The sequence below is a fragment of the Trachypithecus francoisi genome, unplaced genomic scaffold (genome assembly GCF_009764315.1).
Source record: "Trachypithecus francoisi isolate TF-2019V2 unplaced genomic scaffold, Tfra_2.0 Lachesis_group10, whole genome shotgun sequence".
In the NCBI taxonomy this organism is placed as follows: domain Eukaryota; kingdom Metazoa; phylum Chordata; class Mammalia; order Primates; family Cercopithecidae; genus Trachypithecus; species Trachypithecus francoisi.
The window spans coordinates 67,777,604-67,803,574 of NW_022681455.1; the positions used below are offsets into that span (position 1 = coordinate 67,777,604).

At 36.9% G+C, this 25,971-nt stretch overlaps 1 protein-coding gene across 8 annotated transcripts in view; it reads left to right on the forward strand.

Annotated features, from left to right (window-relative positions):
• Positions 1 to 25,971, forward strand: part of SMAP1 (small ArfGAP 1) — a 201,727-nt gene that overhangs the window by 78,082 nt on the left and 97,674 nt on the right. For 7 of the 8 annotated variants that reach the window (XM_033217590.1, XM_033217588.1, XM_033217594.1 and 4 more), the window contains exon 3: positions 22,361 to 22,446. In XM_033217590.1, the coding sequence (XP_033073481.1) occupies positions 22,361 to 22,446 (86 nt within the window). Of the gene's footprint in view, positions 1 to 15,142; positions 15,263 to 22,360; positions 22,447 to 25,971 lie in introns of all 8 variants that reach the window. The other variant, XM_033217593.1, reaches the window with a different exon arrangement.

Consider the following 25,971-nt stretch of genomic DNA (forward strand, 5'->3'; position numbering starts at 1 on the left):
ATGCCCTTTTGAAATTACTTTTAAGTCACTATGAAGTGCTAAATATATAAATATATGTGGTTGAGACTCAGTGACACACCTCAGAATCTTAACTCAATAGTTTACATGAATGGAGTGAAATAAGGGTGGAAAAACAGAATGGAGATCTTCAGGCTATAAAGACAAGCATAATTTAGTTGGTTCCATCTTAAATTAGTTTTTGAGCTTTTCGCTGGCTAGAGCATAAAAGGAAATGCAGTCTTTTATGTACTTTCAAGATCCTTGAGGAGAAAACATACTAGTTATATCAAAGAAGCAGACCTTTTTAAACACTTCCTGTAAGGCAATGTTCTTAATATCTCTGTATCCTGGTAACAGATGTCATGATGTTGTAAGTCTTTTTTTGGTTGTTTGAAACAGGGTCTTGCTGTGTTGCCCAGGCTGGTCTCAAACTCTTGGGCTCAAGCAATTCTCCCATGTCAGCTTCCAAGTACCTGTGACTACAGGCATGCACCACCATGTCCGGCTGATGTTTTAACTCCTTTTCAAGAAACTGTGAGGTGTAGCTTGGCAGTTTAACTTGGTGTTTGTAATGGGTTATGGAAGTACAAAGCATTCATGACCGAAGTATCTTGTGTTTTTAATGGCTTATTTCAAACTTAGGATGAAAATGAGATCCTTCAACAGTTCAGTTATTCAGAAATATTTTTCTCAATTAGGTTGTTGAGAGGAAGTGAATAGCAGATTATTTGAGATGGACAGCTGTATAGCTTAGAGTAGAATTTTCTAATCAGAGGGCTGCAGTTCACTGGTTTTGTTTGGCATAGGTTACAATTACATGACAAAAATATTGGATTTTTTTTTTTTTTTTTACAATGTAAGGATTTTAAAAAGTTATTAAAAACTACATAATATTTGAAATTGTATTTGAGCATCATTTGATTCCATTTGTCAACTTCTTGACAGGAATTGCTCTGTCTGGCCCCCCTGCTCTCGCCATCTTTTTTTTTTTCTTTTTGAGACGGAGTCTCACTCATGCTGTTGCTCGGGCTGGAGTGCAGTGGTGGTGTGATGTCTGCTCACTGCAGCCTTTGTCTCTTGGATTCAAGCGATTCTCCTGCCTCAGCCTCCCAAGTAGCTGGGATTACAAGTGCGTGCCACCATGTGTTGCTAATTTTTGTATTTTTATTAGAGATGGGGTTTTGCCATGTTGGCCAGACTGGCTCGAACTCCTGACCTCAAGTGATCTGCCCACCTTGGCCCCCCAAAGTGCTGGGACTACTGGCTTGAGTCACTGGACCTGGCCTCCTATGTTTCTTTTTAAAAAATTGAGATAGGAAATCCTGGGTTGGGGTAGCCATGGCAGCTTGTGTCCTATCTGCTTGTGTCTGCCACCTCCCCTTGGCCATCACACTGATGCCCCGGGTCCCATGCTGGCCACAGCCCACTGCTCAGCATTGCCTGTGCTCTGTGGGGACTCTGATGAGGCTGGGGCTTTGCCGCTTACTCCGCCGTGGGCTTGGTGCTTGCGCAGGTGCTGGGTAGAGGTTACACAGTTGTGCTGCCAGTATAGTGACGTGTTCCCTTTGACGTTAGAGGGAATCAAGGACTGTCTTCTTTGTATCTTGAAACTCTATGACAAGATTGACCCAGAGAATCCCTCCATGAATTCTTATTTTATGGAAGACCTGTGCTTTGACAGTTTAGACCAAGTAGAGAGTAAGCATGGTCATGGGAAATAAATTTGGGTTTGAAATTCCTGATACAGATGTGGAAAAGTTAATATGTCCACAAGAAATTGTAGATTATATTGCAGATGAGAGAGTTGTATATGAATAAAATATCAGACCCTTTTGCTTCACTGGGAGAAGACTCAGATGATACTGGTGAGTGTCCGGAAGTGAGAGTGCATTTTGGCATTATTGCTGACTTTGACAGAGTAATTCTGTTGGACCTGGATTTAAATTGTGTAATTGTTTTACTCTGAAAATAAACCTATAAAACCATAAAAAGAAAAAAATTGAGGTATAATTACAGAGAGAACAGTTTACAGATCTCATTTAGTTTTATGAGTCTTGGCAAATGTCTGTATGATGTCACCAACACCCCAATGAAGATAGAGCATTTCTGTCACACTAGAAAGGTCCTTCATGCCAATTTCCAGTCAAGTCCCCCGGGAGCATTCACTACACTAATTTCTATCCCATTAGTTTTGCTATACATTAAAATGTCTGTCTTTTTGGAGGCTGTTATATTAACTTTGATGTTTAATTCAGATGAGCAAAAGTGATGATCACAATGTGATACAGTATTCCATATTCATATGATATTTTATCATAATTTATTTGATATAAAAAGTGCTTGATGCCGGGAGCAGTGGCTCACTCCTGTAATCCCAGAACTTTGGGTAGCCAAAGTGGGCAGATCACTTGAGGCCAAGAATTTGAGAACAGCCTGGCCAACATTGTGAAGCTTATCTCTACTAAAAATATGAAAATTAGCTGGGCGTGGTGACACACACCTGTAGTCCCAGCTACTCGGGAAGGTGATGTGAGAGAATCGCTTGAGCCTGGCAGGTGGAGCTTGCAGTAAGCCAAGATCCTGCCACTGCACTCTGTGCCCTGAGTGATAAAGTGAGACTCAGTCTAAAAAAAGAAGTGCTTGGGAGGTATTTATTTATGGAACTAAGAGAAATACTTTTACTGTACATAGTTACATAGTCATACCCTTGTGTTTCTAATTTTCAAAGATGATAGTTTTGGCTAGCTCTATTTTCTAAAAAATACCTTTTATTAGTAAATGTGGAAACAGGATTTAATCTTTGAGCCCAGTCAAGCTGTTAAATAAAAATGTTCTTTGTGTGTATGTGTGTGTGTAATTCTGTAAAATCTAACTACTAAGTTTTTCCTCAAGGTTACTTATAAACTGATGTCATATGTACCATATTTTTATCTGTTATTTATGTATGCGTTATGTATTTCAGTTTTTAGAGCACAACAATATGTACAGCTGTTAGAATTGCTGTATGGTTATTTTTAAAAGAAAATAATTGTCTCCCAAAACTTACTTTGATTTTTAATAACATAGAAATAAAGTTACCCACCTTAAAAAAGTCTCAAAAGTTCTTTTAATGTGGTTCATGGTCAGATTAAATGTGTTTGGTCTTGGGTTTATTGTGAGGTACTTTTCAAATTTTTAGAAAGGACCAAGTTTTTCATACTTTCATAAATACTATAGCTTCCCCCCTGCCCCACCCAAGATATTATACTTTTGGGTGGAGTAAAGAATGGAATACCAGAATTAACGCTTGTTGTATAGCAATATCAACCAAATCCCTGTATACGCCATATGGAAACAGGAAACAAGGATTTATGAAATTGTTTCAATATGGGAATTTTGGCTATAGTGATAGTTATTAATGTTTAGCATTTGTAAGTATTAAGAGTAGTAGATGTCTTTATTTTACTTTCAGTTTGACAAACTAAAATTGAAATAATGAGCCGTTTGGAAAGAAAGTTAATGTCATTGTTCCAGTTAATCTTAAAAACTTGTATATTCTATGGTTCTTACTCCTTTCTCCCTTTTGCTTCTGTATTCTTAATTCTTTCCTTGCCTTCTGCTGCTTTCTAGTTTCATTTCTCTGACATGTCCAAGGCTTTACCTTATTCCTGATTTCTCATCAGTGTCACATCTCCATTTATTTTACACAGTGCATTCAGAGTAATTTTCCTAAAACGTTGCTTTGGTTATTTACTTCCGTCCTAAGAAATTTGCATTGATTCTTCTATAAGACTCATAAAAGTTTTTATTTTCATTAAACTGGTCTTCATGTTCCTCTGCCTTCTGGCTTCATCATTTGTCTTTGACCTTACTTCAGACGCTTTACAACTACCAGACAGCTGTTTCTGCTGAAACAATCTGGTAGTGTGTTCTTTTGTTTTGTTTTGGTTCTGCTGTTGTCCGTGTTGGAAATGTATTTTTTGTTTGTTTGCTTTTGTGATGGAGTTTTGCTCTGTCACCCAGGCTGGAGTGCAGTGTTGTGATCTCACCTCACTACAACCTCCATCTCCTGGGTTCAAGCGATTCTCCTGTCTCAGCCTCCCAAGTAGCTGGGACTGCAGGCATGAGCCACCATGCCTGGCTAAATTTTTTTTTGTATTTTTAGTAGAGACAGGGTTTTGTCATGTTGGCCAGGCTGGTCTTAGGCTCCTGACCTCAGGTAATCCACCCGCCTTGGCCTCCCAAAGTGCTGGAATTACTGGCATGGACCACTGTGCTCAGCCGGAAATGTATTTTGCATATCCCTTTTGGCAAACCTTCCTATTCTTCCTATTCTTTAAAACCCAGCTTAAATCTCTACTTTAATAAAAGCTTCTTCTGTATGTAGTATGTGCTCAATTATCTATGACAAGTACTGTATATTGTTACCTTTGCTTATGTCTAACTAAATTGTAAGTTTCCAGCAGTTTGAAAATTTATCATATGTGTCTTTGTAGTGCTTGTGGTGGCTTCCACTATGCTGGGAACACAGTATGCACTTGTTTTTTAATGGAATGTTGAGATCAGTCTTTGGTTTGATTGAATTCTGAGATAATGTTTATTATCCTTAACAATGAATGGGGAATGGAGAAAAAAGAATCATGCACTCCCCTTCCCATTTAGCCTGTATTTTTATGTAGTCTTTTTTTGTTTCTTGATCTCTGTCTTTTTCACCTCATGTTCCTGTTTTGCTTTAAAATTCCAAAAATACAGCAGCCTTAGGGAGGGTAACTTAAGCTAGCATATGAAAATTCCAAGGTAATATATGCAGGTACTAGAAAGACAGTATTTTTCAATATTTAAAACTGTCCAGAAATGAAATTGATTGCCTTGGAAGGTAGGTTGGTTTACTGTTAACTGGAATGGTTTGTAAAGAGGCTGGACAACTACCTGGAAACATGTGGCTGGGATTTAAGCATTCATTAGGCAGATGAGGAGTAGTTTAGATGACTCTGAAGTTTCTTCCATTGTCGAGAATGTTTGAGTTGTATACTCAGTCTTCTTTAGTTACCATAGCAGCTCCAAAAGCATTTTCATTTCTTGTCTTTGCATAAAAATTATAGCATGGCTAGTGATGGTGATTCAGCTTTTACCAAAAGTGAAATTCAACCTCAGAATAAAAAATGTTTGGCATTCTTATATAAGTCAAAAGAATGTGAAAAGATTCTCAGGTTAAATCTGTGAGACAGATTTTTTTTTTCTGAATCTGGAAGAATTGTTTTTGAACACACGCTTTTGCTGTTTATATTTTCTATTAAAAAAAAAAGCAGTGGATACAGATTTCTATTATAACCTAGTTATTCCTAGAAAAACCTATGAGCTAACTGCGTAGTCTTTAACTTAACTTAGCACTACCTATGTGATAGTATTGACTTGCTTAATTTAAATTTTTGATCTTTCCTAGAAAAAATTTCTCATGGAAGGCAAAATGAGGGGTTTTCATCAGTCTTCATAAGTAAGCTTTGCTGTATTCTGTGGCCTCAACTTAAATTCTCAATCAGGCCAGATACGGAGTGAATAGGAAAAGAGTATTGGTAGATACCATAAATATTTTACTGTAGCTTAAAAAGCAACTAAAACGACAGGCACTACTTATGTTAGTGGTCATGTTATCCCAATATTCAGTGGTAAAACTGAGATGTTTAGGATTATAAGAGGAGATGAAAGTGGCTAAGTACATTAAAGAAGTTTTCTGCTCTTTCACTCTCTGACATAGTTATTTCAAGTAAAGTTGGAATAAATTTTATTATTTAGAAGCACATTAATTTTTCAAATAAAATGACTTACAGTTCATTAAAGTACAATATTTGTGTGGTACCTCTGCTGTCTTTAAAAAGTAAAAATCTGGAACTGGAGATAACCTAGTATATTGATAGGCAGTTGAAATTTAAATTTTACATAAGATGTGCAAGTTTGTTTTACTTAGAGCGGATTCCAAGAATGTATTGCTTTGATCCTTTCTCTTGGGTGCTGTCTTAGCTATTGGTGAGTAATTAGATTATCAGTTTATTGCAAAAAGTTTTCACGACACTATTTTTTAAGTCTGTGGATGAAGGTGAGATAAGCATAGTGTTTTCCATGTGAGTTCTGCAGAAGAGAAACATAAATAAAATATATAATTAAAATCAATTTAACCTGTTTTAATTTTTTTAAATGAGGCTAATCGAGATTTAAAATGATATAACTGTCTCACATTATCTTTTGTTGCACAGCAGTTGTATAGATGTATCAGTTTTTATGCATACACTAGTAGCCACTGCAGATTTCCTTTGCTCAGTGTTTGATAAATCTTCTGTGCTTATGTGTTTAACTATATCTTTAAATATAAAGTGAGTTTCTTTTAGACCAAAAATACCTACATATGGTATGCTCCTTCAGTATGTAGTTTTATGCCTTTTTTTGTTTCAGTGAAGTTTTTTGAATTACAGTTTGTTTATTTTTAAACTACAGTTTATTTTTAATATTCTTTTGTTTTAGTTTTCTTCTTCAGCGACTCCTCTTTCCTGTATGTTGGATCTTTATTGCCTAACGGCAGTATTTATCATTTGCCTTTGGATCCTTTTTATTACTTTTTTTAATTACAATTTTTTTCCTTCTTTTGCCTTTCCATTTTTCTTAGACTATTATTTGTTGTCATGTTTCATTTTGTTTAATGTTTATTTCTGAAATGTTTTTTCTTTTATTTCTAATTTTTTCTTGATTCTGTCATTTTAATTCTGAATATTTCTTATTTTAAAATTTCAAATTTGGTTGTTCTGTTTGTCCATGTCTTTAATTTTATATGTTTTTTTCATCACATACATGTCTTTTAGCTAGTTCTGAATTAGTAGGTTACAGTTTTAATCTGTTTTCTTTGGGCAGATTTTTCTAGGTGTGGTTTCACTGTAGAGCTATTATTCTTACTTTTTTAATATTAACTTTGTATGAGATTTTTACCTTGATTCTTTGTTGATCATTTTTATGCGATATTAATTTTCCTTTACTTTTAGGAGGAAGTCCTATTCAAGTTAGCTTTTTTAACTTCACATACCTCCCTCTTCTGTTGTTTTCATGAAATGTTTAAAAACGAGGGCATGACTGGGTGCGGTGGCTCACGCCTGTAATCCCAACCCTTTGGGAGTCTGAGGCAGATGGGTCACCTGAGGTCAGGAGTTCGAACCAGCCTGGCCAATATGGCAAAACCCCGTCTCTATTATAAATAGAAAAATTAGCCGGGCATGGTAGCACAGTAGTCCCAGCTACTTGGAAGACTCCGTCTCAAAAAAAAAAAAAAAAAAGCAAAGCCATCTGTTCAGATGTTCCTGTTCTGTTCCCCTTTTGCACTTTCATCTAGACCATCTCCTTTTGTATTATCTCTTGTTATACCTGTCCTGCTCAATTTTGAGTCAATTCCCCGGTTTTTTCTTTTTCTCAGTTTGGGGCCCTATCCTGGAAGAGAAACTTCGTGGTCAGTTATGAGAGTTTGTAGGGGCTAGACTGTCTCTCCCCATTCTAAGCTTATTGCGGCCCATTCACACTTAATTGTTATTGGACTGTGTGTTAGTGTATTTTCACACTGCTAATAAAGACATACCTGAGACTGGGTAATTTATAAAGAAAAAGAGGTTTAATGGACTTACAGTTCCATGTGGCTGGGGAGGACTCACAATCCTAGCAGAAGGTGAAAGGCACATCTTACATTGTAGCAGATGAGAATGGGAGCTAAGTGAAAGGGGTTTCCCCTTATAAAACCATCGAATCTCAAGAGGCTTACTACCAAGAGAACAGTTAAGGGGAAAACTGCCCCCATGATTCAGTTATTTCCCACTGGGTCTTTCCCACAACAGATGGGAATTATGGGAGCTACAATTCAAGATGAAATTTGCCTGGGGACACAGCCAAACCGTATCATTCCACCCTTGGCCACTCCCAAATCTCATGTCCTTACATTGCAAAACCAATCATGCCTTCCCAGCAGTCCCCCAAAGTCTTAACTCATTTCAGCATTAACTCAAAAGTTCATAGTCCAGTCTCATCCAAGACAAGACAAGTCCCTTCCACCTATGAGCCTGTAAAATCAAAAGCAAGGTAGTTACTTCCTAGATATAATGGGGGTGCAGGCATTGGGTAAATACAGCTGTTCCAAGTGGAGAAATTGGCCAAAATGAAGGAGCCACAGGCCTCATGCAAGTCGGAAATCCAGCAGGTCAGTCAAATCTTAAAGCTCGAAAATTATCTCCTTTGACTCTGTGTCTCACATGCAAGCCACACTGATGCAAGAGGTGGGTTCCTATGGCCTTGGGCAGCTCCACCCCTATAACTTTGCCCCAGTGGCTTTGCACAGTATAGCCTCCCTCCTGGCTGATTTCACGGGCTGGTGTTGAGTGCCTGTGACTTTTCTAGGTGCATGGTATAAGTTGCGGTGGATCTTCCATTCTGCGGTCTGGAGGATGGTGACCTTCTTCTCATAGATCACTAGGCAGTGCCCCAGTGGGGACTCTGTGTGGGGGCTTGCACAATGCATTTTCTTTCCATGCTGCCCTAGCAGAGGTTCTCCATGAGGACCCCACACCTGCAACAAACTTCTGCTTGGACATCTAGGCATTTCCATATATCCTCTGAAATCTAGGCAGAGGTTCCCAAAAGTCAAATCTTGACTTCTGTGCACCCGCAGGCTCAACACCACAGGGAAGCTGCCAACCCTTGGGGCTTACACCCTCTGGAGCCATGGCCTGAGCTATACATTGGCCCCTTTTAGCTACAGCTGGAGCAGCTGGGATGCAGGACACCAAGTCCCTAGGCTGCACACAGCAGGGGGTCCTGGGCCTGGCCCACAAAACCATTTCTTCCTTCTAGGCCCCTAGGCCTGTGATGGGAGGAGCTGCCAGGAAAGTCTCTGACATGCCCTGAGGACATTTTCACCATTGTCTTGGTCATTAATATTTGACTCCTTATTAAGCAAATTTCTGCAACCAGGTTGAATTTCTCCTCAGAAAAGGTTTTTTTTTTTTTTTTTTTTTGAGACAGAGTCTCGCTCTATCTCCGGGCTGGAGTGCAGTGGCCGGATCTCAGCTCACTGCAAGCTCCGCCTCCTGGGTTTACACCATTCTCCTGCCCCAGCCTCCTGAGTAGCTGGGACTACAGGCGCCCGCCACCTCGCCCGGCTAGTTTTTTTTTGTATTTTTTAGTAGAGACGGGGTTTCACCATGTTAGCCAGGATGGTCTTGATCTTCTGACCTCGTGATCCGCCCGTCTCGGCCTCCCAAAGTGCTGGGATTACAGGCTTGAGCCACCGCGCCCGGCCGGGGGTTGTTCTTTTCTATCGCATCATCAGACTGCAAATTTTCCAAACTTTTAGGCTCTGTTTCCGCTTTAAAATGGAATGGTTTTAACAGCACCCAAGTTGCCTCTTGAATGCTTTGCTGCTTAGACATTTCTTCTGCCAGATACCCAAAGTCATCTCCCTCAAGTTCAAAGATTTACAAATCTCTAGGGCAGGGGCAAAATGCGGCCAGTCTCTTTCCTAAAACATCGCAACAGTCACCTTTACTCCAGTTCCCAACAAGTTCCTCATCTCCATCTGAGACCACATCTGCCTGGATTTCATTGTTGATATCATTATCAGCATTTTGGTCAAAGTTATTCAGCAAGTCTCTAGGAAGCTCCAAATGTTCTCACATTTTCCTGTCTTCTTCTGAGCTCTCCAAACTGTTCCAGCTGCTGCCTGTTCCCCAGTTCCAAAGTCACTTCCACATTTTTGGGTATCTTTACAGCAGCGCCCCACTCCCAGTACCAATTTACTGTATTAGTCTGTTTTCATGCTGCTGATAAAGACATACCCAAGACTGGAGTAATTTATAAAGAAAAAGAGGTTTAATGGACTCACAGTTTCACATGCCTGGAGAGGCCTCACAATCATGCAGAAGGCAAAAGGCACATTCATGTGGTGGCAGACAGTAGAGAATGAGAGCCAAGTGAAAGAGGTTTCCCGTTATAAAATCATCAAATCTTGTGAGACATATTTATGACCTTGAGAACAGTAAGGGGGAAACTGTCCCCATGATTCAATTATCTCCCACTGGGTCTCTCCCACAACACGTGAGAATTATGGGAGCTACAATTCAAGATGAGATTTGGGTAGTGACACAGCCAAACCATATCAGACTGGGGAAGAATCCTTTTCAACTTCTGTGCTTTTCTCAGATTTGTTCACTGTGATTTTCAATTTATATATCTCTTGAATGTTTTGGTTTATTTTTTCTCAGATCCATTGGACTCCCCATTAGTTGTAGGCATCAGGCAGGTGTAGTGGTCATTGTAGTGGTTTGTTCCTACCTGATGGCATTTTGAGGTTTGTGGGGATAATCAGTCACTTAATTTTGTTGTAACTATCATCCATTGGTTTTTAGTTTTTCTACCTAGGTCTTTCTGTTTTCTTTTTTCTGGGGAGATTCTGGGAACTTAGAAAGTTATCTCTGCTGTGACAAAATTTTTATGATAAGCAATATTTAATAGAATAAAATTTTAGTTAAAGGTAATCTGGAGAACTCTGTGTTAGAGCATTATTTAATCTCTTAGGGGTTTGACCCTTGCATAAATTTTCATAGTGTCTTACAGAACCAGGTACATAATAAGCTTTCAGTACACAATTCTTGGTACACATTTATTCAATAAAACCGTAGGCCAAAAAGCCTTTTTTCTTACTTTGTGGGAGGATTTCTCATTATAATTCGATCAAGCTAATAACAGTTCTCAAATAATAGGTCCTCAGGTACATGCTTAACTTTTTAAGTTAATTGAGATTCAGTTGATTCTGAACCCTTGCTAGAATCATTAAATGTATCTTCAAAGAAGAGCAGAGAATATAGGAGCAGCCTCTAGCATTGGGTTTTTGTATTGCCTACATGTGAAGATTGAGGTAAAGAGAGAAATGTAATACTGTCTGTAACAAAATTTAATCTGTGAAGTTTCATAAGAGATTTGCATTTTAAGCAATCCATTTGGAAAAAAGTACACAAATTTTTAATTTGAATGTGCAAGATTGTGCCCTATATTTTCTTCTTCCTCTTGATTTGTTAACAATTTTTAAGGTTAAACTTTAAATAAGATCAGTAATATTAATAGTTTTTTTGAAAATGTCATATTTTAGAATTTTCTGTTACATGTAGGTGATTATCACTGTCTCAATAGAGTGAGCAAAATTATTAAGATGTTACTTAGTGGAAGATTTTCATTTAACTCCTAATTCTTTTTTTTTTTTTTTTTTTGTTCAAGTTCTAGGGTACATGTGCACAACGTGCAGGTTTGTTACACAGGTATACACATGCCATGTTGGTTTGCTGCACCCATGAACTTGTCATTTACATTAGGTATTTCTCCTAATGCTAACCCTCCCCCAGTTCCCCACCCCTGACAGGCTCCGGTGTGTGATGTTCCCCACCCTGTGTCCAAGTGATCTCATTGTTCAATTCCCACCTATGAGTGAGAACATGCGGTGTTTGGTTTTCTGTCCTTACGATAGTTTGCTGAGAATGATGGTTTCTGGCTTCATCCATGTCCGTACAAGGGACATGAACTCATCCTTTCTTATGGCTACATAGTATTCCATGATGTATGTGTGCCACATTTTCTTAATCCAGTCTGTCATTGATGGACATTTGGGTTGATTCTAAGTCTTTGTTATTATGAATAGTGCCACAGTAAACATACGTGTGCATGTGTCTTTATAGTAGCATGATTTATAATCCTTTGGGTATATACCCAGTAATGGGATGGCTGGGTCAAATGGTATTTCTAGTTCTAGATCCTTGGGGAATCGCCACACTGTCTTCCACAATGGTTGAACTAATTTACACTCCCACCAACAGTGTAAAAGTGTTCCTATTTTTCCACATCCTCTCCAGCGTCTGTTGTTTCCTGTCTTTTTAATGATCCCCATTCTAACTGGTATGAGGTGGTATCTCACTGTGGTTTTGATTTGCATTTCTCTGATGGCGAGTGATGATGAGCATTTTTTCATGTGTCTGTTGGCTGCAGAGATGTCTTCTTTTGAAAAGTGTCTGTTCATATCCTTTGCCCACTTTTTGATGGAGTTGTTTTTTTCTTGTAAATTTGTTTGAGTTCTTTGTAGATTTTGGCTATTAGCCCTTTGTCAGATGGGTAGATTGTAAACATTTTCTCCCATTCTGTAGGTTGCCTGTTCACTCTGATGGTAGTTTCTTTTGCTGTGCAGAATCTCTTTAGTTTAATTAGATCCCATTTGTTAATTTTGGCTTTTGTTGCCATTGCTTTTGGTGTTTTAGTCATGAAGTCCTTGCCCATGTCTATGTCCTGAATGATATTGCCTAGGTTTTCTTCTAGGGTTTTTATGGTTTTAGGTGTAACATTTAAGTCTTTAATCCATCTTGAATTAATTTTTGTATAAGGTGTAAGGAAGGGATCCAGTTTCAGCTTTCTACATATGGCTAGCCAGGTTTCCCAGCACCATTTATTAAATAGGGAATCCTTTCCCCATATCTTGTTTTTGTCATGTTTGTCAAAGATCAGATGGTTGTAGATGTGTGGTGATATTTCTGAGGTCTCTGTTCTGTTCCATTGGTCTATATATCTGTTTTGGTACCAGCACCATGCTGTTTTGGTTACTGTAGCCTTGTAGTATAAAGTCAGGTAGTGTGATGCCTCCAGCTTTGTTCTTTTTGTTTAGGATTCTCTTGGCATTGCGGGCTCTTTTTTGGTTCCATATGAACTTTAAAGAAGTTTTTTCCAATTCTGTGAAGAAAGTCATTGGTAGCTTGATGGGGATGGCATTGAATCTATAAATTACGTTGGGCAGTATGGCCATGATATTGATTCTTCCTATCCATGAGCATGGAGTGTTCTTTCATTTGTTTGTGTCGTCTTTTATTTCATTGAACAGTGGTTTGTAGTTCTCCTTGAAGAGGTCCTTCACATCCCTTGTAAGTTGGATTCCTAGGTTTTTTATTCTCTTTGTAACAATTGTGAATGGGAATTGACTCATGATTTGGTGCTCTGTCATTGTTGTGTAGGAATGCTTGTGGTTTTCGCACATTGATTTTGTATGCTGAGACTTTGCTGAAGTTGCTTATCAGCTTAAGGAGATTTTGGGCTGAGACGATGGGATTTTCTAAATACACAGTCATGTCATCAGCAAACAGGGACAATTTGACTTCCTTTTTTCCTAATTGAATACCCTTTATTTCTTTCTCTTGTCTGATTGCCCTAGCCAGAACTTCCATCACTGTGTTGAATAGGAGTGGTGAGAGAGGGCATTCTTGTCTTGTGCCGGTTTTCACAGGGAATGCTTTCAGGTTTTGCCCATTCAGTATGATATTGGCTGTGGATTTGTCATAAATAGCTTTTATTATTTTGAGATACGTTCCATCAATACCGAATTTATTGAGAGTTTTTAGCATAAAGGGCTGTTGAATTTTGTCGAAGGCCTTTTCTGCATCTATTGAGATAATCATGTGGTTTTTGTCATTGGTTCTGTTTATATGATGGATTAGGTTTATTGATTTGTGTGTGTTGAACCAGCTTTGCATCCCAGGGTTGAAGCCGACTTGATCCTTGTGGATAAGCTTTTTGATGTGCTGCTGGATCCGGTTTTCCAGTATTTTATTGAGGATTTTCGCATTGATGTTCATCAAGGATATTGGTCTAAAATTCTCTTTTTTTGTTGTGTCTCTCTGCCTGGCTTTAGAATCAGTATGATGCTGGCCTCATAAAATGCGTTAGGGAGGATTCCCTCTTTTTCTATTGATTGAAATAGTTTCAGAAGGAATGGTACCGGCTCCTCTTTGTACCTCTGGTAGAATTCGGCTGTGAATCCGTCTGGTCCTGGACCCTTTTTGGTTGGCTATTAATTATTGCCTCAGTTTCAGAGCTTGATTTAACTCTTAATTCTAAACTCCCTAATTTAGGTAGAACTGAGAGAGAATAAATAATAAGTTGTTTGAGGGTAAGGACTTAAGTCCCCCTGTAGATTATAGGAAGTTATTATGGGTGTTGAATGAATACATGTATGTATGGATCATCTAGAAACATAATTATTAATTTTATTGCACATAATATTTTAGACGTGTATTCACTTTCTTTCCTGCTTTGTGTGAATATAATAATGATAGAAGATAGCATTCGTAGTTAAAATAATGTCCTGGGACTGTAGAACTGGGTTCTGCCTCTGGCTCTATTAACTAATTGGTGGGTGATCTTCAGCACATCAAAAAAGTGACCTTTTTTTTTGTATTGTATTATCTGGTCATGTGGTAGGTTTTAATATTTTTAAAATGTATCACTGTTATTTTTATAGTAACCTTTATTTGTTTATTAATCAGTGAATGCATACCACAGTGTGCTGAGGGCCTTTCTGGTAGAAAGGTGGAGAAAGCATGTCGTGTTTGAGTAAGTAGTGTTCTTTGACCAGACTGCTAGGTGCAGTTTATATGTGTCATAGGAGGTAATGGTGAAGGTTATAGCCAGTGACTGGTTTGGTGCTCATCCTATGAGTGATAGTAGGGAGAGAGTAGGGTGCTCTTAAAATAGTCCCGCAATAGCCTAGGCAATAGATGACTAGATCCTGAATTAAGGTAATGACAGTGGACTTGATAAACAGGAGATGCCTACAAAGAATATATTGAGGAGTTAGAATAACCAAGACTTTTGGCAGAAGAGGGGAGAGTCCAGGATAATTCCTGAGCTGGGCCTTAAGCACCCAGAGTGAAAGTGATAGTCTATTCCTGCACTTTAAATGGTATGGATATTATAGTAAGTAGAGACAACAGAAGAGTGTAATGTGAAGCTTTTCCAATTTTGTCATAACAGTGTTTAATTGCATTGCTTACAAAAAACAAAATATTCTCTCAATTTGTAGTATTTAGCAAATGCTGCAACAGATAAATCAGTATCTGAGAATATCTAGAAATTGTGAAAAGTATGGAAACTGCTGCCTCTAATTCCACATCATCATTAAAAAATTTGAATTGTGTGATTTATTCTTTAAAAAAAATAATTAAAACAGAGAATAACTTCCCCTAAAAAACAATTTTATGAAACTGAAGGAATGGACTCTGTATTAAATATTTCCAAAGAGTTCCTGAGACCAAAAACGATGGCCCTTCTTTTCCAGCAGCTGGAATCCAAAAGATCTTGAAACCAGTCCTGAAAGGCTTGCTCCTATGCAAGAAATCCTGGTGGCTTTTGAGAGGAAGATAGAGAAATTTCTGGAAAATTTCAAGTGGTAGTAGAGGTGAGTTACTGCCATGAAGAATTTATCCAGGGACTAAAAATATTCATTTATCTTTATAAAAGTTTTTAAAAAAACATACATTCAGCTGAAAATAAGATTTTCAGTTGAAAATCCTAGTGTTTGTGTTTTAAAGCTTTTAATGACTAAAAAAATAATAGAGCAAGTAGTTTCCCCTCTCCCACACAAATACATTAAAAATTTAAAGTTTTAATCATCAGCAACAATGATGTTTCTATAAGATGATGATGATACTGGAAAAATGCATGGTCAATAAATGCCATATTTATGCTTTGAATGTATTTTGAGTGTAAGATCTGCTTGGATGAGATTTTTTAAAATATATATTCATGATCTTCTTGATTTATCAGAAGACTTTGTTCTCCTTAGTAGAAGTCTCCTTTTTTTGATTCAGGTACTGCTTGGATACTCTATTTAAGCTCCCTCTAGATAGTATTTTATTTAGAAACAGTACAGGATTATTATAGTCCCCTCTAATTATTTTATTCAGTTCTTGGGAATGGAAAATATGTGGACATGGTACAAACTTTAAAGGGTAGAAAAGCGCAGTGAATATTCTCCCTCCCACTTCTGTCTCTGCCATTCAGTTGCCCTCCATGGAAGTAATCATATTTATCAGTTTCTTGTATATTTCTCCTCAAATATTTTATGCATATATATACACAGACTTACAGTTGGCATACATTTTTATATCCTTACAAGAATCTTTTGACACGTAGGTAGGACTCTTCTTTCTCTCAATCAGTTCCTCAGAAAATGGAGTAGAAGAAAATTCTTGTCTTAGTGTGTTCTCACACTGCTATAAAAATACCACCTGAGACTGGCAATTTATAAGGAAAGGAGGTGTAATTGACTCAGTTCCTCATGGCTGGGAGGCCCCAGGAAGCTTACAATTAGGACGGAAGGCGAGGGGAAAGCAAGGCACATCTTATATGGCAGCAGGAGAGAAAGAAGCATGCAGGGGAAGCTGCCATTTTAAAAAACCATCAGATCTCATGAGAACTGCCTATTATGAGGACAGCATGGGGAACAGATCCCCATGATTCAGTCACCCCCCACCAAGTCCCTTCCTAACACATGACTTGTGGGTATTACGAGATGAGATTTGGGTGGGACACAAAACCAAACCGTATCAGTTGGGTAGGAAACTATTTTAAATAGTTATTAGATTAATTTTCTTCCTCCAGATTAAACATGGGCATACTGTAGCATCCTTCTGTTAAACATTGATATTTAAGATTTGACTGATTATTTTAACATTTTGCAGTTTTGCCATTGAGAATTTAGAAGATCTAATTGCAACTTAATTGTAACCTAATCAGTTGCAATATCTGCTTGTCTATTATTTTTTCCCCCACTTAGCTCATTTTTAAAAAACAATCAGTAAACCTCAAAGGGCAGGTCAGTACACACATACAAATTTGTGAAAACTGTGCAGATAGCTTCCTGAAACAATATATTAGAATGAATTTTAGTTTTACTATTAATGTCTGTTGCTCAGGTACTTCTTAGCATCTGAGGGACAAAGTACAGGGGTAAGAAGAAGATACTGAGAAAAAGGGAGATGTACAAAGAAGGAAAGTCCAAGAAGCCACATTTATGAGGCTTAGCCACTGAGCGTGGAATAGACTGTATTTGGCTGTAGATGGCCTAGGACAAATAGAAGCCATACTTTGAAGTAGATTCTTCACTTAGAGACCTCTGGTTTCCAAGATTTTGGAAGATTAAAACAAAATATTTGACAAGTCTTCTTTTCAGGGGAATGAATTATTAATTTGGAATTTCAGGTAGTATGTCATTTATTTTGCCTTTTATTATATTTAATTATTGTTTCCTGATCCTGACAATGACGTAAACTTGGGCACATTTTGTTTTATCTGTTCCTACTCTTTATCGTCACACATTTTTCAAGGTTCTGTTTTCGGTAAACTGTTGTGTGCTGCTTAATTGCCATTTGTCACTGGAGATGTCCTGTTGATGTGAAACAGTGATTTTTTTTTTTTTAAACATTTACAGTACTGTTAAAAATGAATGAAATCTCCTATTACATTTGCTTGCCTACTCATTGATTCTGCCTACTTTCTTTTTATCTATTCCCACGTTTTGTTACATGTGTTACTTTTTGTGTGTTTTAGTTTATTAAATTAGACAAATGTGATAAGCAAATGTCAGTTAAAATTTTAAATTGACAGCCCGAATTCTCTTCAGTCTCTGTAAAACATAAATGACTTAAAATTGTTTTAGAATAGAGGTTTTGCTGTTTTAATGCTAAAACTGGGATTGGGTAAAATGTTTTGTACTTAGAAAGTTTCACAAATAGAAATGTTTCATATACATTAGGTTGTGACGACAATATGTTAGGCAGTAGATGAATTTCAGCAATTCAAAAAATATTTTAAAATACTGACTTTCAAGTGATGTGATGCTTTGGGCTGGTGATGTTGTATGTACTAGGTTATGTGGGGAAACTAAAAACACATTGATTATTGATTGATGAGGGCAAAATACTTTTAATAGTAGGGTTTAGGATTCTTAAATGGTTTATTACACTATTTCCAGGTGAAGCCTTCCTTTGTAATTATAAGGGTGGTAAGTTTGGATCAAGATCCAATTGGATGAAGTCAATTAAAAAAGTGCGGTACAAAATTCATCATTCTGGGAACATATGTTAAATGAGAACAGACTGAATTTAATGGGAAAAGTAAATAACAGTAGTTTAAAAAATATGTTCAATTGGCAGGGTGCGGTGGCTCATGCCTGTAATCCCAGCACTTTGGGAGGCCCAGGCGGGCAGATCATCTGAGGTCAGGAGTTTGAGACCAGCCCAGCCAATATGGTGAAACCTCGTCTCTACTAAAAATACAAAAATTAGCTGGGCATGGTGGCACACATCTGTAATCCCAGCTACTTGGGTGGCTGAGGCAGGAGAATCACTTGAACCCAGGAGATGGCGGTTGCAGTGAGCCAAGATTGTGCCACTGCACTCAAGCCTGGGTGACAGCGTGAGACTCTGTCTTAGAAAAAAATAAATAAAAATAAAAATATGTTCAGTCTACTGGCATTTATCTTAACTATGAAGTACATGTTCACCTATTCCTCAATGTATTAATGTATTTTTCTTAAACATGAATGTCGAGTTTGTATTTAACAGAGTCTTACAATCATTTCTTACTTTGTCAAGAATGTCAATACATTTTCTCCTCACTGGATGCTTGACTTGTTTTTTAAATCTGCATTTTGAAATGAAGTATAGTTTAACAAGTAAATAAATGTCTACTTAAAATATTTTAAAAATAAATTTAATAGAAACTTTAACTTAAGTAATTCAGAGTCCTCCCCTTTCTTTTTTCATACTTGAAGTGTGAGATAAAGAGAAAAAACATACTGACAGGGAATGATGTGACTTCTCTTAAGCCGAAGAATTTTCAAAATTACTAAGATCTTTGAATTTTTAGTGGTTTGTTTGATAGCCTTACAGTTATCTCTCCTATTGGAGAAGTGAAAGCAAGTTTAGAAAATGTGTTTCAAAATGATGTTAAGTACTAAATATTAAAATAGTACTTAGGATCTGGCTTGGTTCATAGGAACTGGATGGTGGAGGTTCAGATAGCTAGTTTGTTACCCATAATTTAAAAAATAGAGCTTAGTTTTTCTTTTAGACAAAGTATATGTCATTTATCCCCTCCACACTCCCCATTTTTTTGCAGCCAGTCTGCTTGACTTAGCTTTGGAAAACTGAATAATTAATTGCCAAAGAATAAGTAGAAGCATTTTTGGTGAGAGAACCTAAAAGAAAAGGAATAATGTTTTAACAACAGGAATGATGTTTTAATAATAGAGGTAACACTTATAGCATCTTCTGTCTTGTTGTAATATTTCCTAGATACTTTTTTGACTAGCTGCTGCATGGTGGTATGGATTGGGAGTGAAGGAACTGGATCTTAGTCTCAGCCATGTCAGTGATGCATTATATTACCCAGTAGAAAAATCATACAACCTTTTTGTGCCTCAGTTTCCTCTCTGTAAAATGAAAACCAGACCTCTAAAACAAAGAGCCTGCTGTTAGTAAACCCTGCAGGACATAGTCCCAGTTCCACTGGATGAAGCCTGAAATATAAAAATCATTGATAGGTGATACTGGTTCTACTGCGAGTTGAATTATGGAGACTGATAGAATCTTAGGCCTGTTACTTAACATCTTTACAGATTCTGTTTCTTTTCCTGTAAAATTAGGATAATAATGCCTATCTCATGGTGGTTTTGAAATTTAAAATTGCAAATATAGGTAAAGTGTTGAGGCTAATGCTTGTCACTGTAGCTATTATGCTATTTTAATTATTTTTTTTTCTGCTAGTTACTGGGCAGAGTTTACTCTTCAGGGCCTTTAGTCCTTGAGGACAGCTAGTTTGCACCATATTCTTTATCACCTCCCAAAAACATTAGCTCCTGTTGTTTTATTCCCCTGCCCTCTCATTTCCAAATTGCCCAACCTTTCATTTTCACTGGTTCTTCTACTGCTGCCCTACCTTCCACCCTTTTCTAGTCTACTTTTTGGAAACCTAGAAACTAAGCTTACCAATGTATTTTTTTATAGTCACCAAATGATCTCTGTACATCTGTGATGTCATTGAATTCTTGTTTCCCCAAATCCCAACTAACAAACACATACATGCACCTTTACCCAGTCACTTTTTGGCAGTGATCTCCTATAAAAATGACTCATTATTTCACATCACCTGTACCTTTCAGATTTTAATGTTACTATCTATTTGGGATAACATCACTAGAACAATGTTTAATAGTTTGGTGTAATGTACATGTCTGCCTTGTTCCTAATTATTTATTGTTTCCCCCCAAGATATTAATGAGCTATGTTAAATAAATGTGTACAGTCATAGTCATTGAATATAAGATACTGCTGATTGTAAGAAGCACATCTGCTTTATGGACTAATAAGAAAAAAATACCAATTATTAGACACCATCAATTGTGAGATGCATTCCTAATTCAAAGATGTTAAAATGTGGAAAAATGTAAATGAGGATTGATGAGATATAGTATAGTATTTTTAATCTTATTAAATTTTCTGTTAAAATTTCTATATATTCTTGCTTGCTTGATAGAAACTTCTCAAATTTTCTTACTTTTGCAGTCTCAGTGAACTGTATCTGAATTACTTTTCGCTTCATTGCAGACTAAGAGGCATTTTTACTTGGTCTAGTTTTTTCCGAATGTTTAATGTTTTTATGATTATATAACTTGATCAACTTCTGTTTACAAATTCCCGTCACAGCACAAAGATGCAACATCTTTTGAATGCTTGAGATGGAAAACGTTTTTTTTCGATTTTCAGGAAGGGTGAGCTATACTGGTATTTTCTCAGCTCCTCTCCCCATACACAGAATTACATATTAACTCTTCTTATGCTAACTTCATGCTAGTAGCCACTGTGATGTTGTAGAACCCTCTGACTTTATACTGTTTACATTTTATAATTTTTTTATTTTACCCAATTTTGAAGCTTACGTTTATTCTGCCTTCTATGTCATCTTAGAGCTTAATGATAAAGCCCCCCCACTTTTTAATCTGTTTTTCTCCCCCCTCCATTACTTCACTTTCTCATTATCTCTAGAGGAAAGACTTAGAAATGTAGTTTACTCTGAGAGAATACTTACATTGAGGTGAGGAAGAATAGATAACCTAGAGGTGATTGTATATTGGAATTTAGTGCACTTTAAAACTCTCAGGAGAAGAGTCACTATATTTTTTGTTTGAAGAAAGATAGTTCTGTGTGCACTTGAGGGCTGCAACTCAAGGCAGATATCAGGTAACCTGTTAAATCCGGATTGTCATCTCAAGGACATAGGGGTGTGTGTCTGGGAAATCAGAAAGAAAAAGAAATTAAGAAAACTGATCTCTCTACCAGTTAAAACATTTTAAGGAACTCAAGTTCTATGTAAATGATGTAATATAATATTATAATGTTCGTAAATCTTTTTTTTTTTTTTTTTTTTGAGACGGAGTCTCGCTCTGCCGCCCAGGCTGGAGTGCAGTGGCCGGATCTCAGCTCACTGCAAGCTCCGCCTCCTGGGTTTATGCCATTCTCCTGCCTCAGCCTCCCGAGTAGCTGGGACTACAGGCGCCCGCCACCTCGCCCGGCTAGTTTTTTGTATTTTTTAGTAGAGACGGGGTTTCACCATGTTAGCCAGGATGGTCTTGATCTCCTGACCTCGTGATCCGCCCGTCTCGGCCTCCCAAAGTGCTGGGATTACAGGCTTGAGCCACCGCGCCCGGCCGTAAATCTTATACTTAGTTTCTAAAATAATAGAATCTCAAGGAAGTACTGTTTGGATAGTCATTCCTTGTAGATGACACTGAAACGTAATTAAACTGGTTTAAATAATTATCAAATTGTTAAAACAGTTACTCTGCTTACAGAGTAATAGTTCTTACCGTTGAAATTCACAGATTTTTAGGGAGGAGGTTCTGTGAACTGAACTTATATGTAAAGTTTGGGCATTAGGCACAATTTACTAGTAGGGTTTTGTAGGGAAACTCCTCAAAGGGATTATTATTAATAACTCAAAAGAAATTAATACATTTCTGCAGAGTTCTAGGTCAGCACTGTTTCTCTTTTATCTGGACTTCATTGTGATCTTGATTGTAAATAAGTAGACTCCCAGGGTATTTCAAAGCTCAAAACAAAGAACTTGTCAGCCCTGGAAATGGGAGCATTGTTCAAGTGGTGCACTAAAGAAAAAATGGCAATACTGCCTACAAACTACCAGGGAATTCACTTTTAGGAAGTAGTAAGTGTAAAGGTGGTACTGTTTTCACAAAAAAAGACATTTAGAAGATTATGGACTATGGATCAACATATGTTGATAAATGTGAAGGATTAAAAATATGCTTCTATTTTAACTTGAGTGATTAATTTCATAGTTGTGATTTAAATTATATTTCTAAGGAGAATATATTGGAAATAATAAATTATTTGGTATTTGTGTATATGTGTATGTATGCGCAGGAATCACTTTTTAATGTTCATGTGAGTAATGAAAATACTGTTTTTTATTATAGTGCATGCAAGATATGGGAAATACTAAAGCAAGACTACTCTATGAAGCCAATCTTCCAGAGAACTTTCGGAGACCACAGACAGATCAGTATCCTTTAAAACTTACTTATTTTGAGTTTAAAAAACATCAACTCATTTTTACAGTTCATATTTTATCTATTAGTATTTAGGAAGATGTGAACTTTATCACGCTATTGTTCATTAAAGATAGATATTGACTTGCTGTGAGCTGTGCTTTGTATATAGTAGATTTTTAGTAGGAATTTGGTACACAGATTACATAATTACATAAAAATACATGATACATATGGTATTTAGAAGTAATTAGAGACCCCTGATTCACAATGATGATTTGACTTACAATTTTTCCACTTCATAATGGTGAGAAAGCAGTATGCGTTTGGTAGAAACTGTACTTTGAGTACTAGTGTAACCATTCTGTTTTCACATTCAGTACAGTATTCAATAAATTACATGAGATATTCAATACTTTATTAAAAATATGCTTTGTGTTAGATGATTTTGCTCATCCGTAGGCTAATGTTAGTGTTCTGAGCACATTTAATGTAGGCTAGGATAGGCTATGTTTAGTAGGTCAAGTGTATTAAATGCATTTTTGACTTAAAATACATTCAGCTTAGGATGGGTTTACTGGGGCCTAACCCATTGTAAGTTGAGGGGCATCTCTGTTACTAAGTGTAAAATGTTATGACTGATTCTTCTTGACTGCTGTCCATCTCTCGATGGAAAGTATATGTTGTTTATTATTTTAGACTGTTGTTAGAGACTTAATTTGTAACTATCCTGAGTATTTTAGAAATCATTTCCATATAATCTTTGATTACCTTTATATAGTAGTTATATTTATGTGAGGCCTTGTGGCATTTAGAAGACAAACTACATAGTATAAATTCTGAGTAATTTACGCTACTGACACTCTGTTGTAGGTTGCACAACTATGTTTGCTTTATGAATCCACCTTTATGAGTGGATAGAATAGTTTCCCACATAATCTGCCTTTATGAGTGGATAGAATAGTTTCCATGAAAACATTTTAATGTTTTTTATGTTTGTTAAATATAAAATCATAATTCTGTAGGATTTTTATAACTCATAGTTTGAAAAAGCAGCTCATCAAAATGATGTTGCTTTATAAATAAGATTATCTGATTAATTGTAGGTACTGGATTCCATTTGAAGGTAACATTTGTGACTTTGACAATAAAATGTAGTTTATTAAAGATCAGTTATATTGTATCCATTTGTATAGTAAAACAATTTTGTGGCCAGTGGAAGAAATATCTTTTCTCACACAGAGATACAGGTCATTATATATTTATTTCCACATTTGGACAGAAACCTTTTAAATTATAATTGAGAAGTTAGTAATTTGTATTTGGCCTTTTCTGTTTCTGCTCACCCCACTCCTTTCTCACAAATTTAGCAATCTGATATCCAAGGCTGTTTTTGTTATAGAACGTTTGCAGGGTTAATGGTAGAAGGTTGATTTCAGGTATAAAAAATTGTGTGAGTAAAAGTGTGGAGAGTTGAGAGAACATGACCTTTTAGGGCAGAAGAAACTTGGAAGGTATTTTAGTCCAAATTGCGAAGGGTTTTCAGTATGATAGGATGATGTCATACAGTATTTTAAACCTCATTTCATTGGCCCAAGTGTTTAAAAACACATGAAGGGTTTTGAAGCAGGAGAAACATTAGAAACATTAACTTCCACCATAAGGAAGAATAGTTGGAGGTGGAAGGAGAGCCTAGAAGCAGAGAGACCATGTGAAGTACTTGTATAGACCCAAAATGAGCAGTGACGATCTAAGTTAGATAGTGGCATTGGGAGTGGGCAGGATTAAATTGGAAAGATTGGAAAGAAGTTGGGAAAGCTAGGTTAAGATTGGCTTTGGTTCTGAGGGAGTCACTAAAGTAACGCTGAAATTTCTAACTTGGTTGACCATAAAACTTATTCACTGAGAGAAGGAATTCATTACCAGCAGGAGGATTAAGAGTTAGAAGTGAAAGATAATGAGCCATGCTTTCTTGCTTTGGGCAGATTGATGCTTCTGTTACACATACACATGAAGTTACCCCATTCAGTGGCTGGAAACATGAGTCTGGAACCTAGAAGAGAGCAGTACATTCAGATAGAGGAGTCACTTAGCATGTAGGTGATGATGTGAAGGGCTGGTCAGGTTATGTTTACTTAGGGCAGCAGTCCTTTATTTTGCAGATTTTATTGAGATCTTGAGAATTCTTTTCCTTCGCTGAAAAATGAAGCCTATGGCTGAATTCCGAAGAGTAAAGCATGGTAGAAGGAAAAACAGCCCAGCATACAAATCAGCACTGTAGGTGGTTGTTACCAGCTGCTTGCTGGTTACATTAATTTATCCCTCTTTTTTTTGCCCCCCACTCACAAGCCCGAATTGATATATATGACCCCTCAAATTGAAGAATCTTCCTTTTCTGGAAGTTTGTGTCCATGGCAGGGTGGGGAGGTTGGGTTGGGTTGGATTTTTTAGGTGTCCCTTGAATATAACAGGGTAAATTACTGGAGGTTTTTGAAAATTTTGGTTTCATCCTTTATGTGTTACCTATGGATGAGAGTAGCTTCAAAGTTATTTAATTTATTACACTGATTCCATATTGTTTTCAGATTATCACGAAGTATATTGAGGGAAGGACAGTATATATCTTATTGGTATCCTCACTTATTGAACTATTCTATGCACCATATTGTGCAGGTTGGTAGGAATGCTATTTCTTCGTTACCACCAATTTTATGATGCACCTTAGAGAGATAAAGTGCTAATGAGATATTACATTGTTGGTTCTGTTATCTTGACTGATATATTTTAAAATATTTGGTCCTTATCTATAGATTTCAGGAAAGATGAGATTTTTATAGTGAATTGATTAGTGTCTAGTATTGGTAAGTCCTTGACCTTCGACACAGTGAAGATATAATACTGGAAACAACAGCTGCAATAACTTTACTGCTTAATAAGGGTTTGTTTGCCTTATGCCAAGCCCTGACGATGGCATTTTATGTACTTTTTTTTTTAATTTCTCAAAATAACTTAGTGACATAGAGTGTAATATTTTCTTTTGTTGGGGTGGGGTGGGAAGGATGAGATGCTCAAAGAGCTATTAAGAAACTTGCTAAAGCCTCCAGACTTTCCCTCCTGTGTCAGGTCACTTGAGTATTATTTAATGATGCTAGTCTGAGTAAAATCAGTGCTGCCACATTTAAGTCTTGATTGCCTTTGAAAATAGATAGGGTTATTATAATTTGGCACTCTTTGCAGCTAGCTTGTAAGATCTAGGTGAAGATTTCAACTTTTCATTGCTTGGTATGATTTATGCTAGGCTTTTGGATTAACTGTATTTGCTGTTGTTACCTCAAGGATTCTTATTTAATTTTTCACACTAAATGTTACTCCTTTTTACAAATTATGGTCATATTTATGTGAGGTGTTGATCTTTATTGTTCATATGGTTGTCAGACTTGTTTAAAGAGGGTCTTTGTCTAACATGTTTCAGCTAGATGATTACTTATGTTAAGAGTATAAGATGACAATTCTTGGAGTGTGACACTAGTTCCCATATC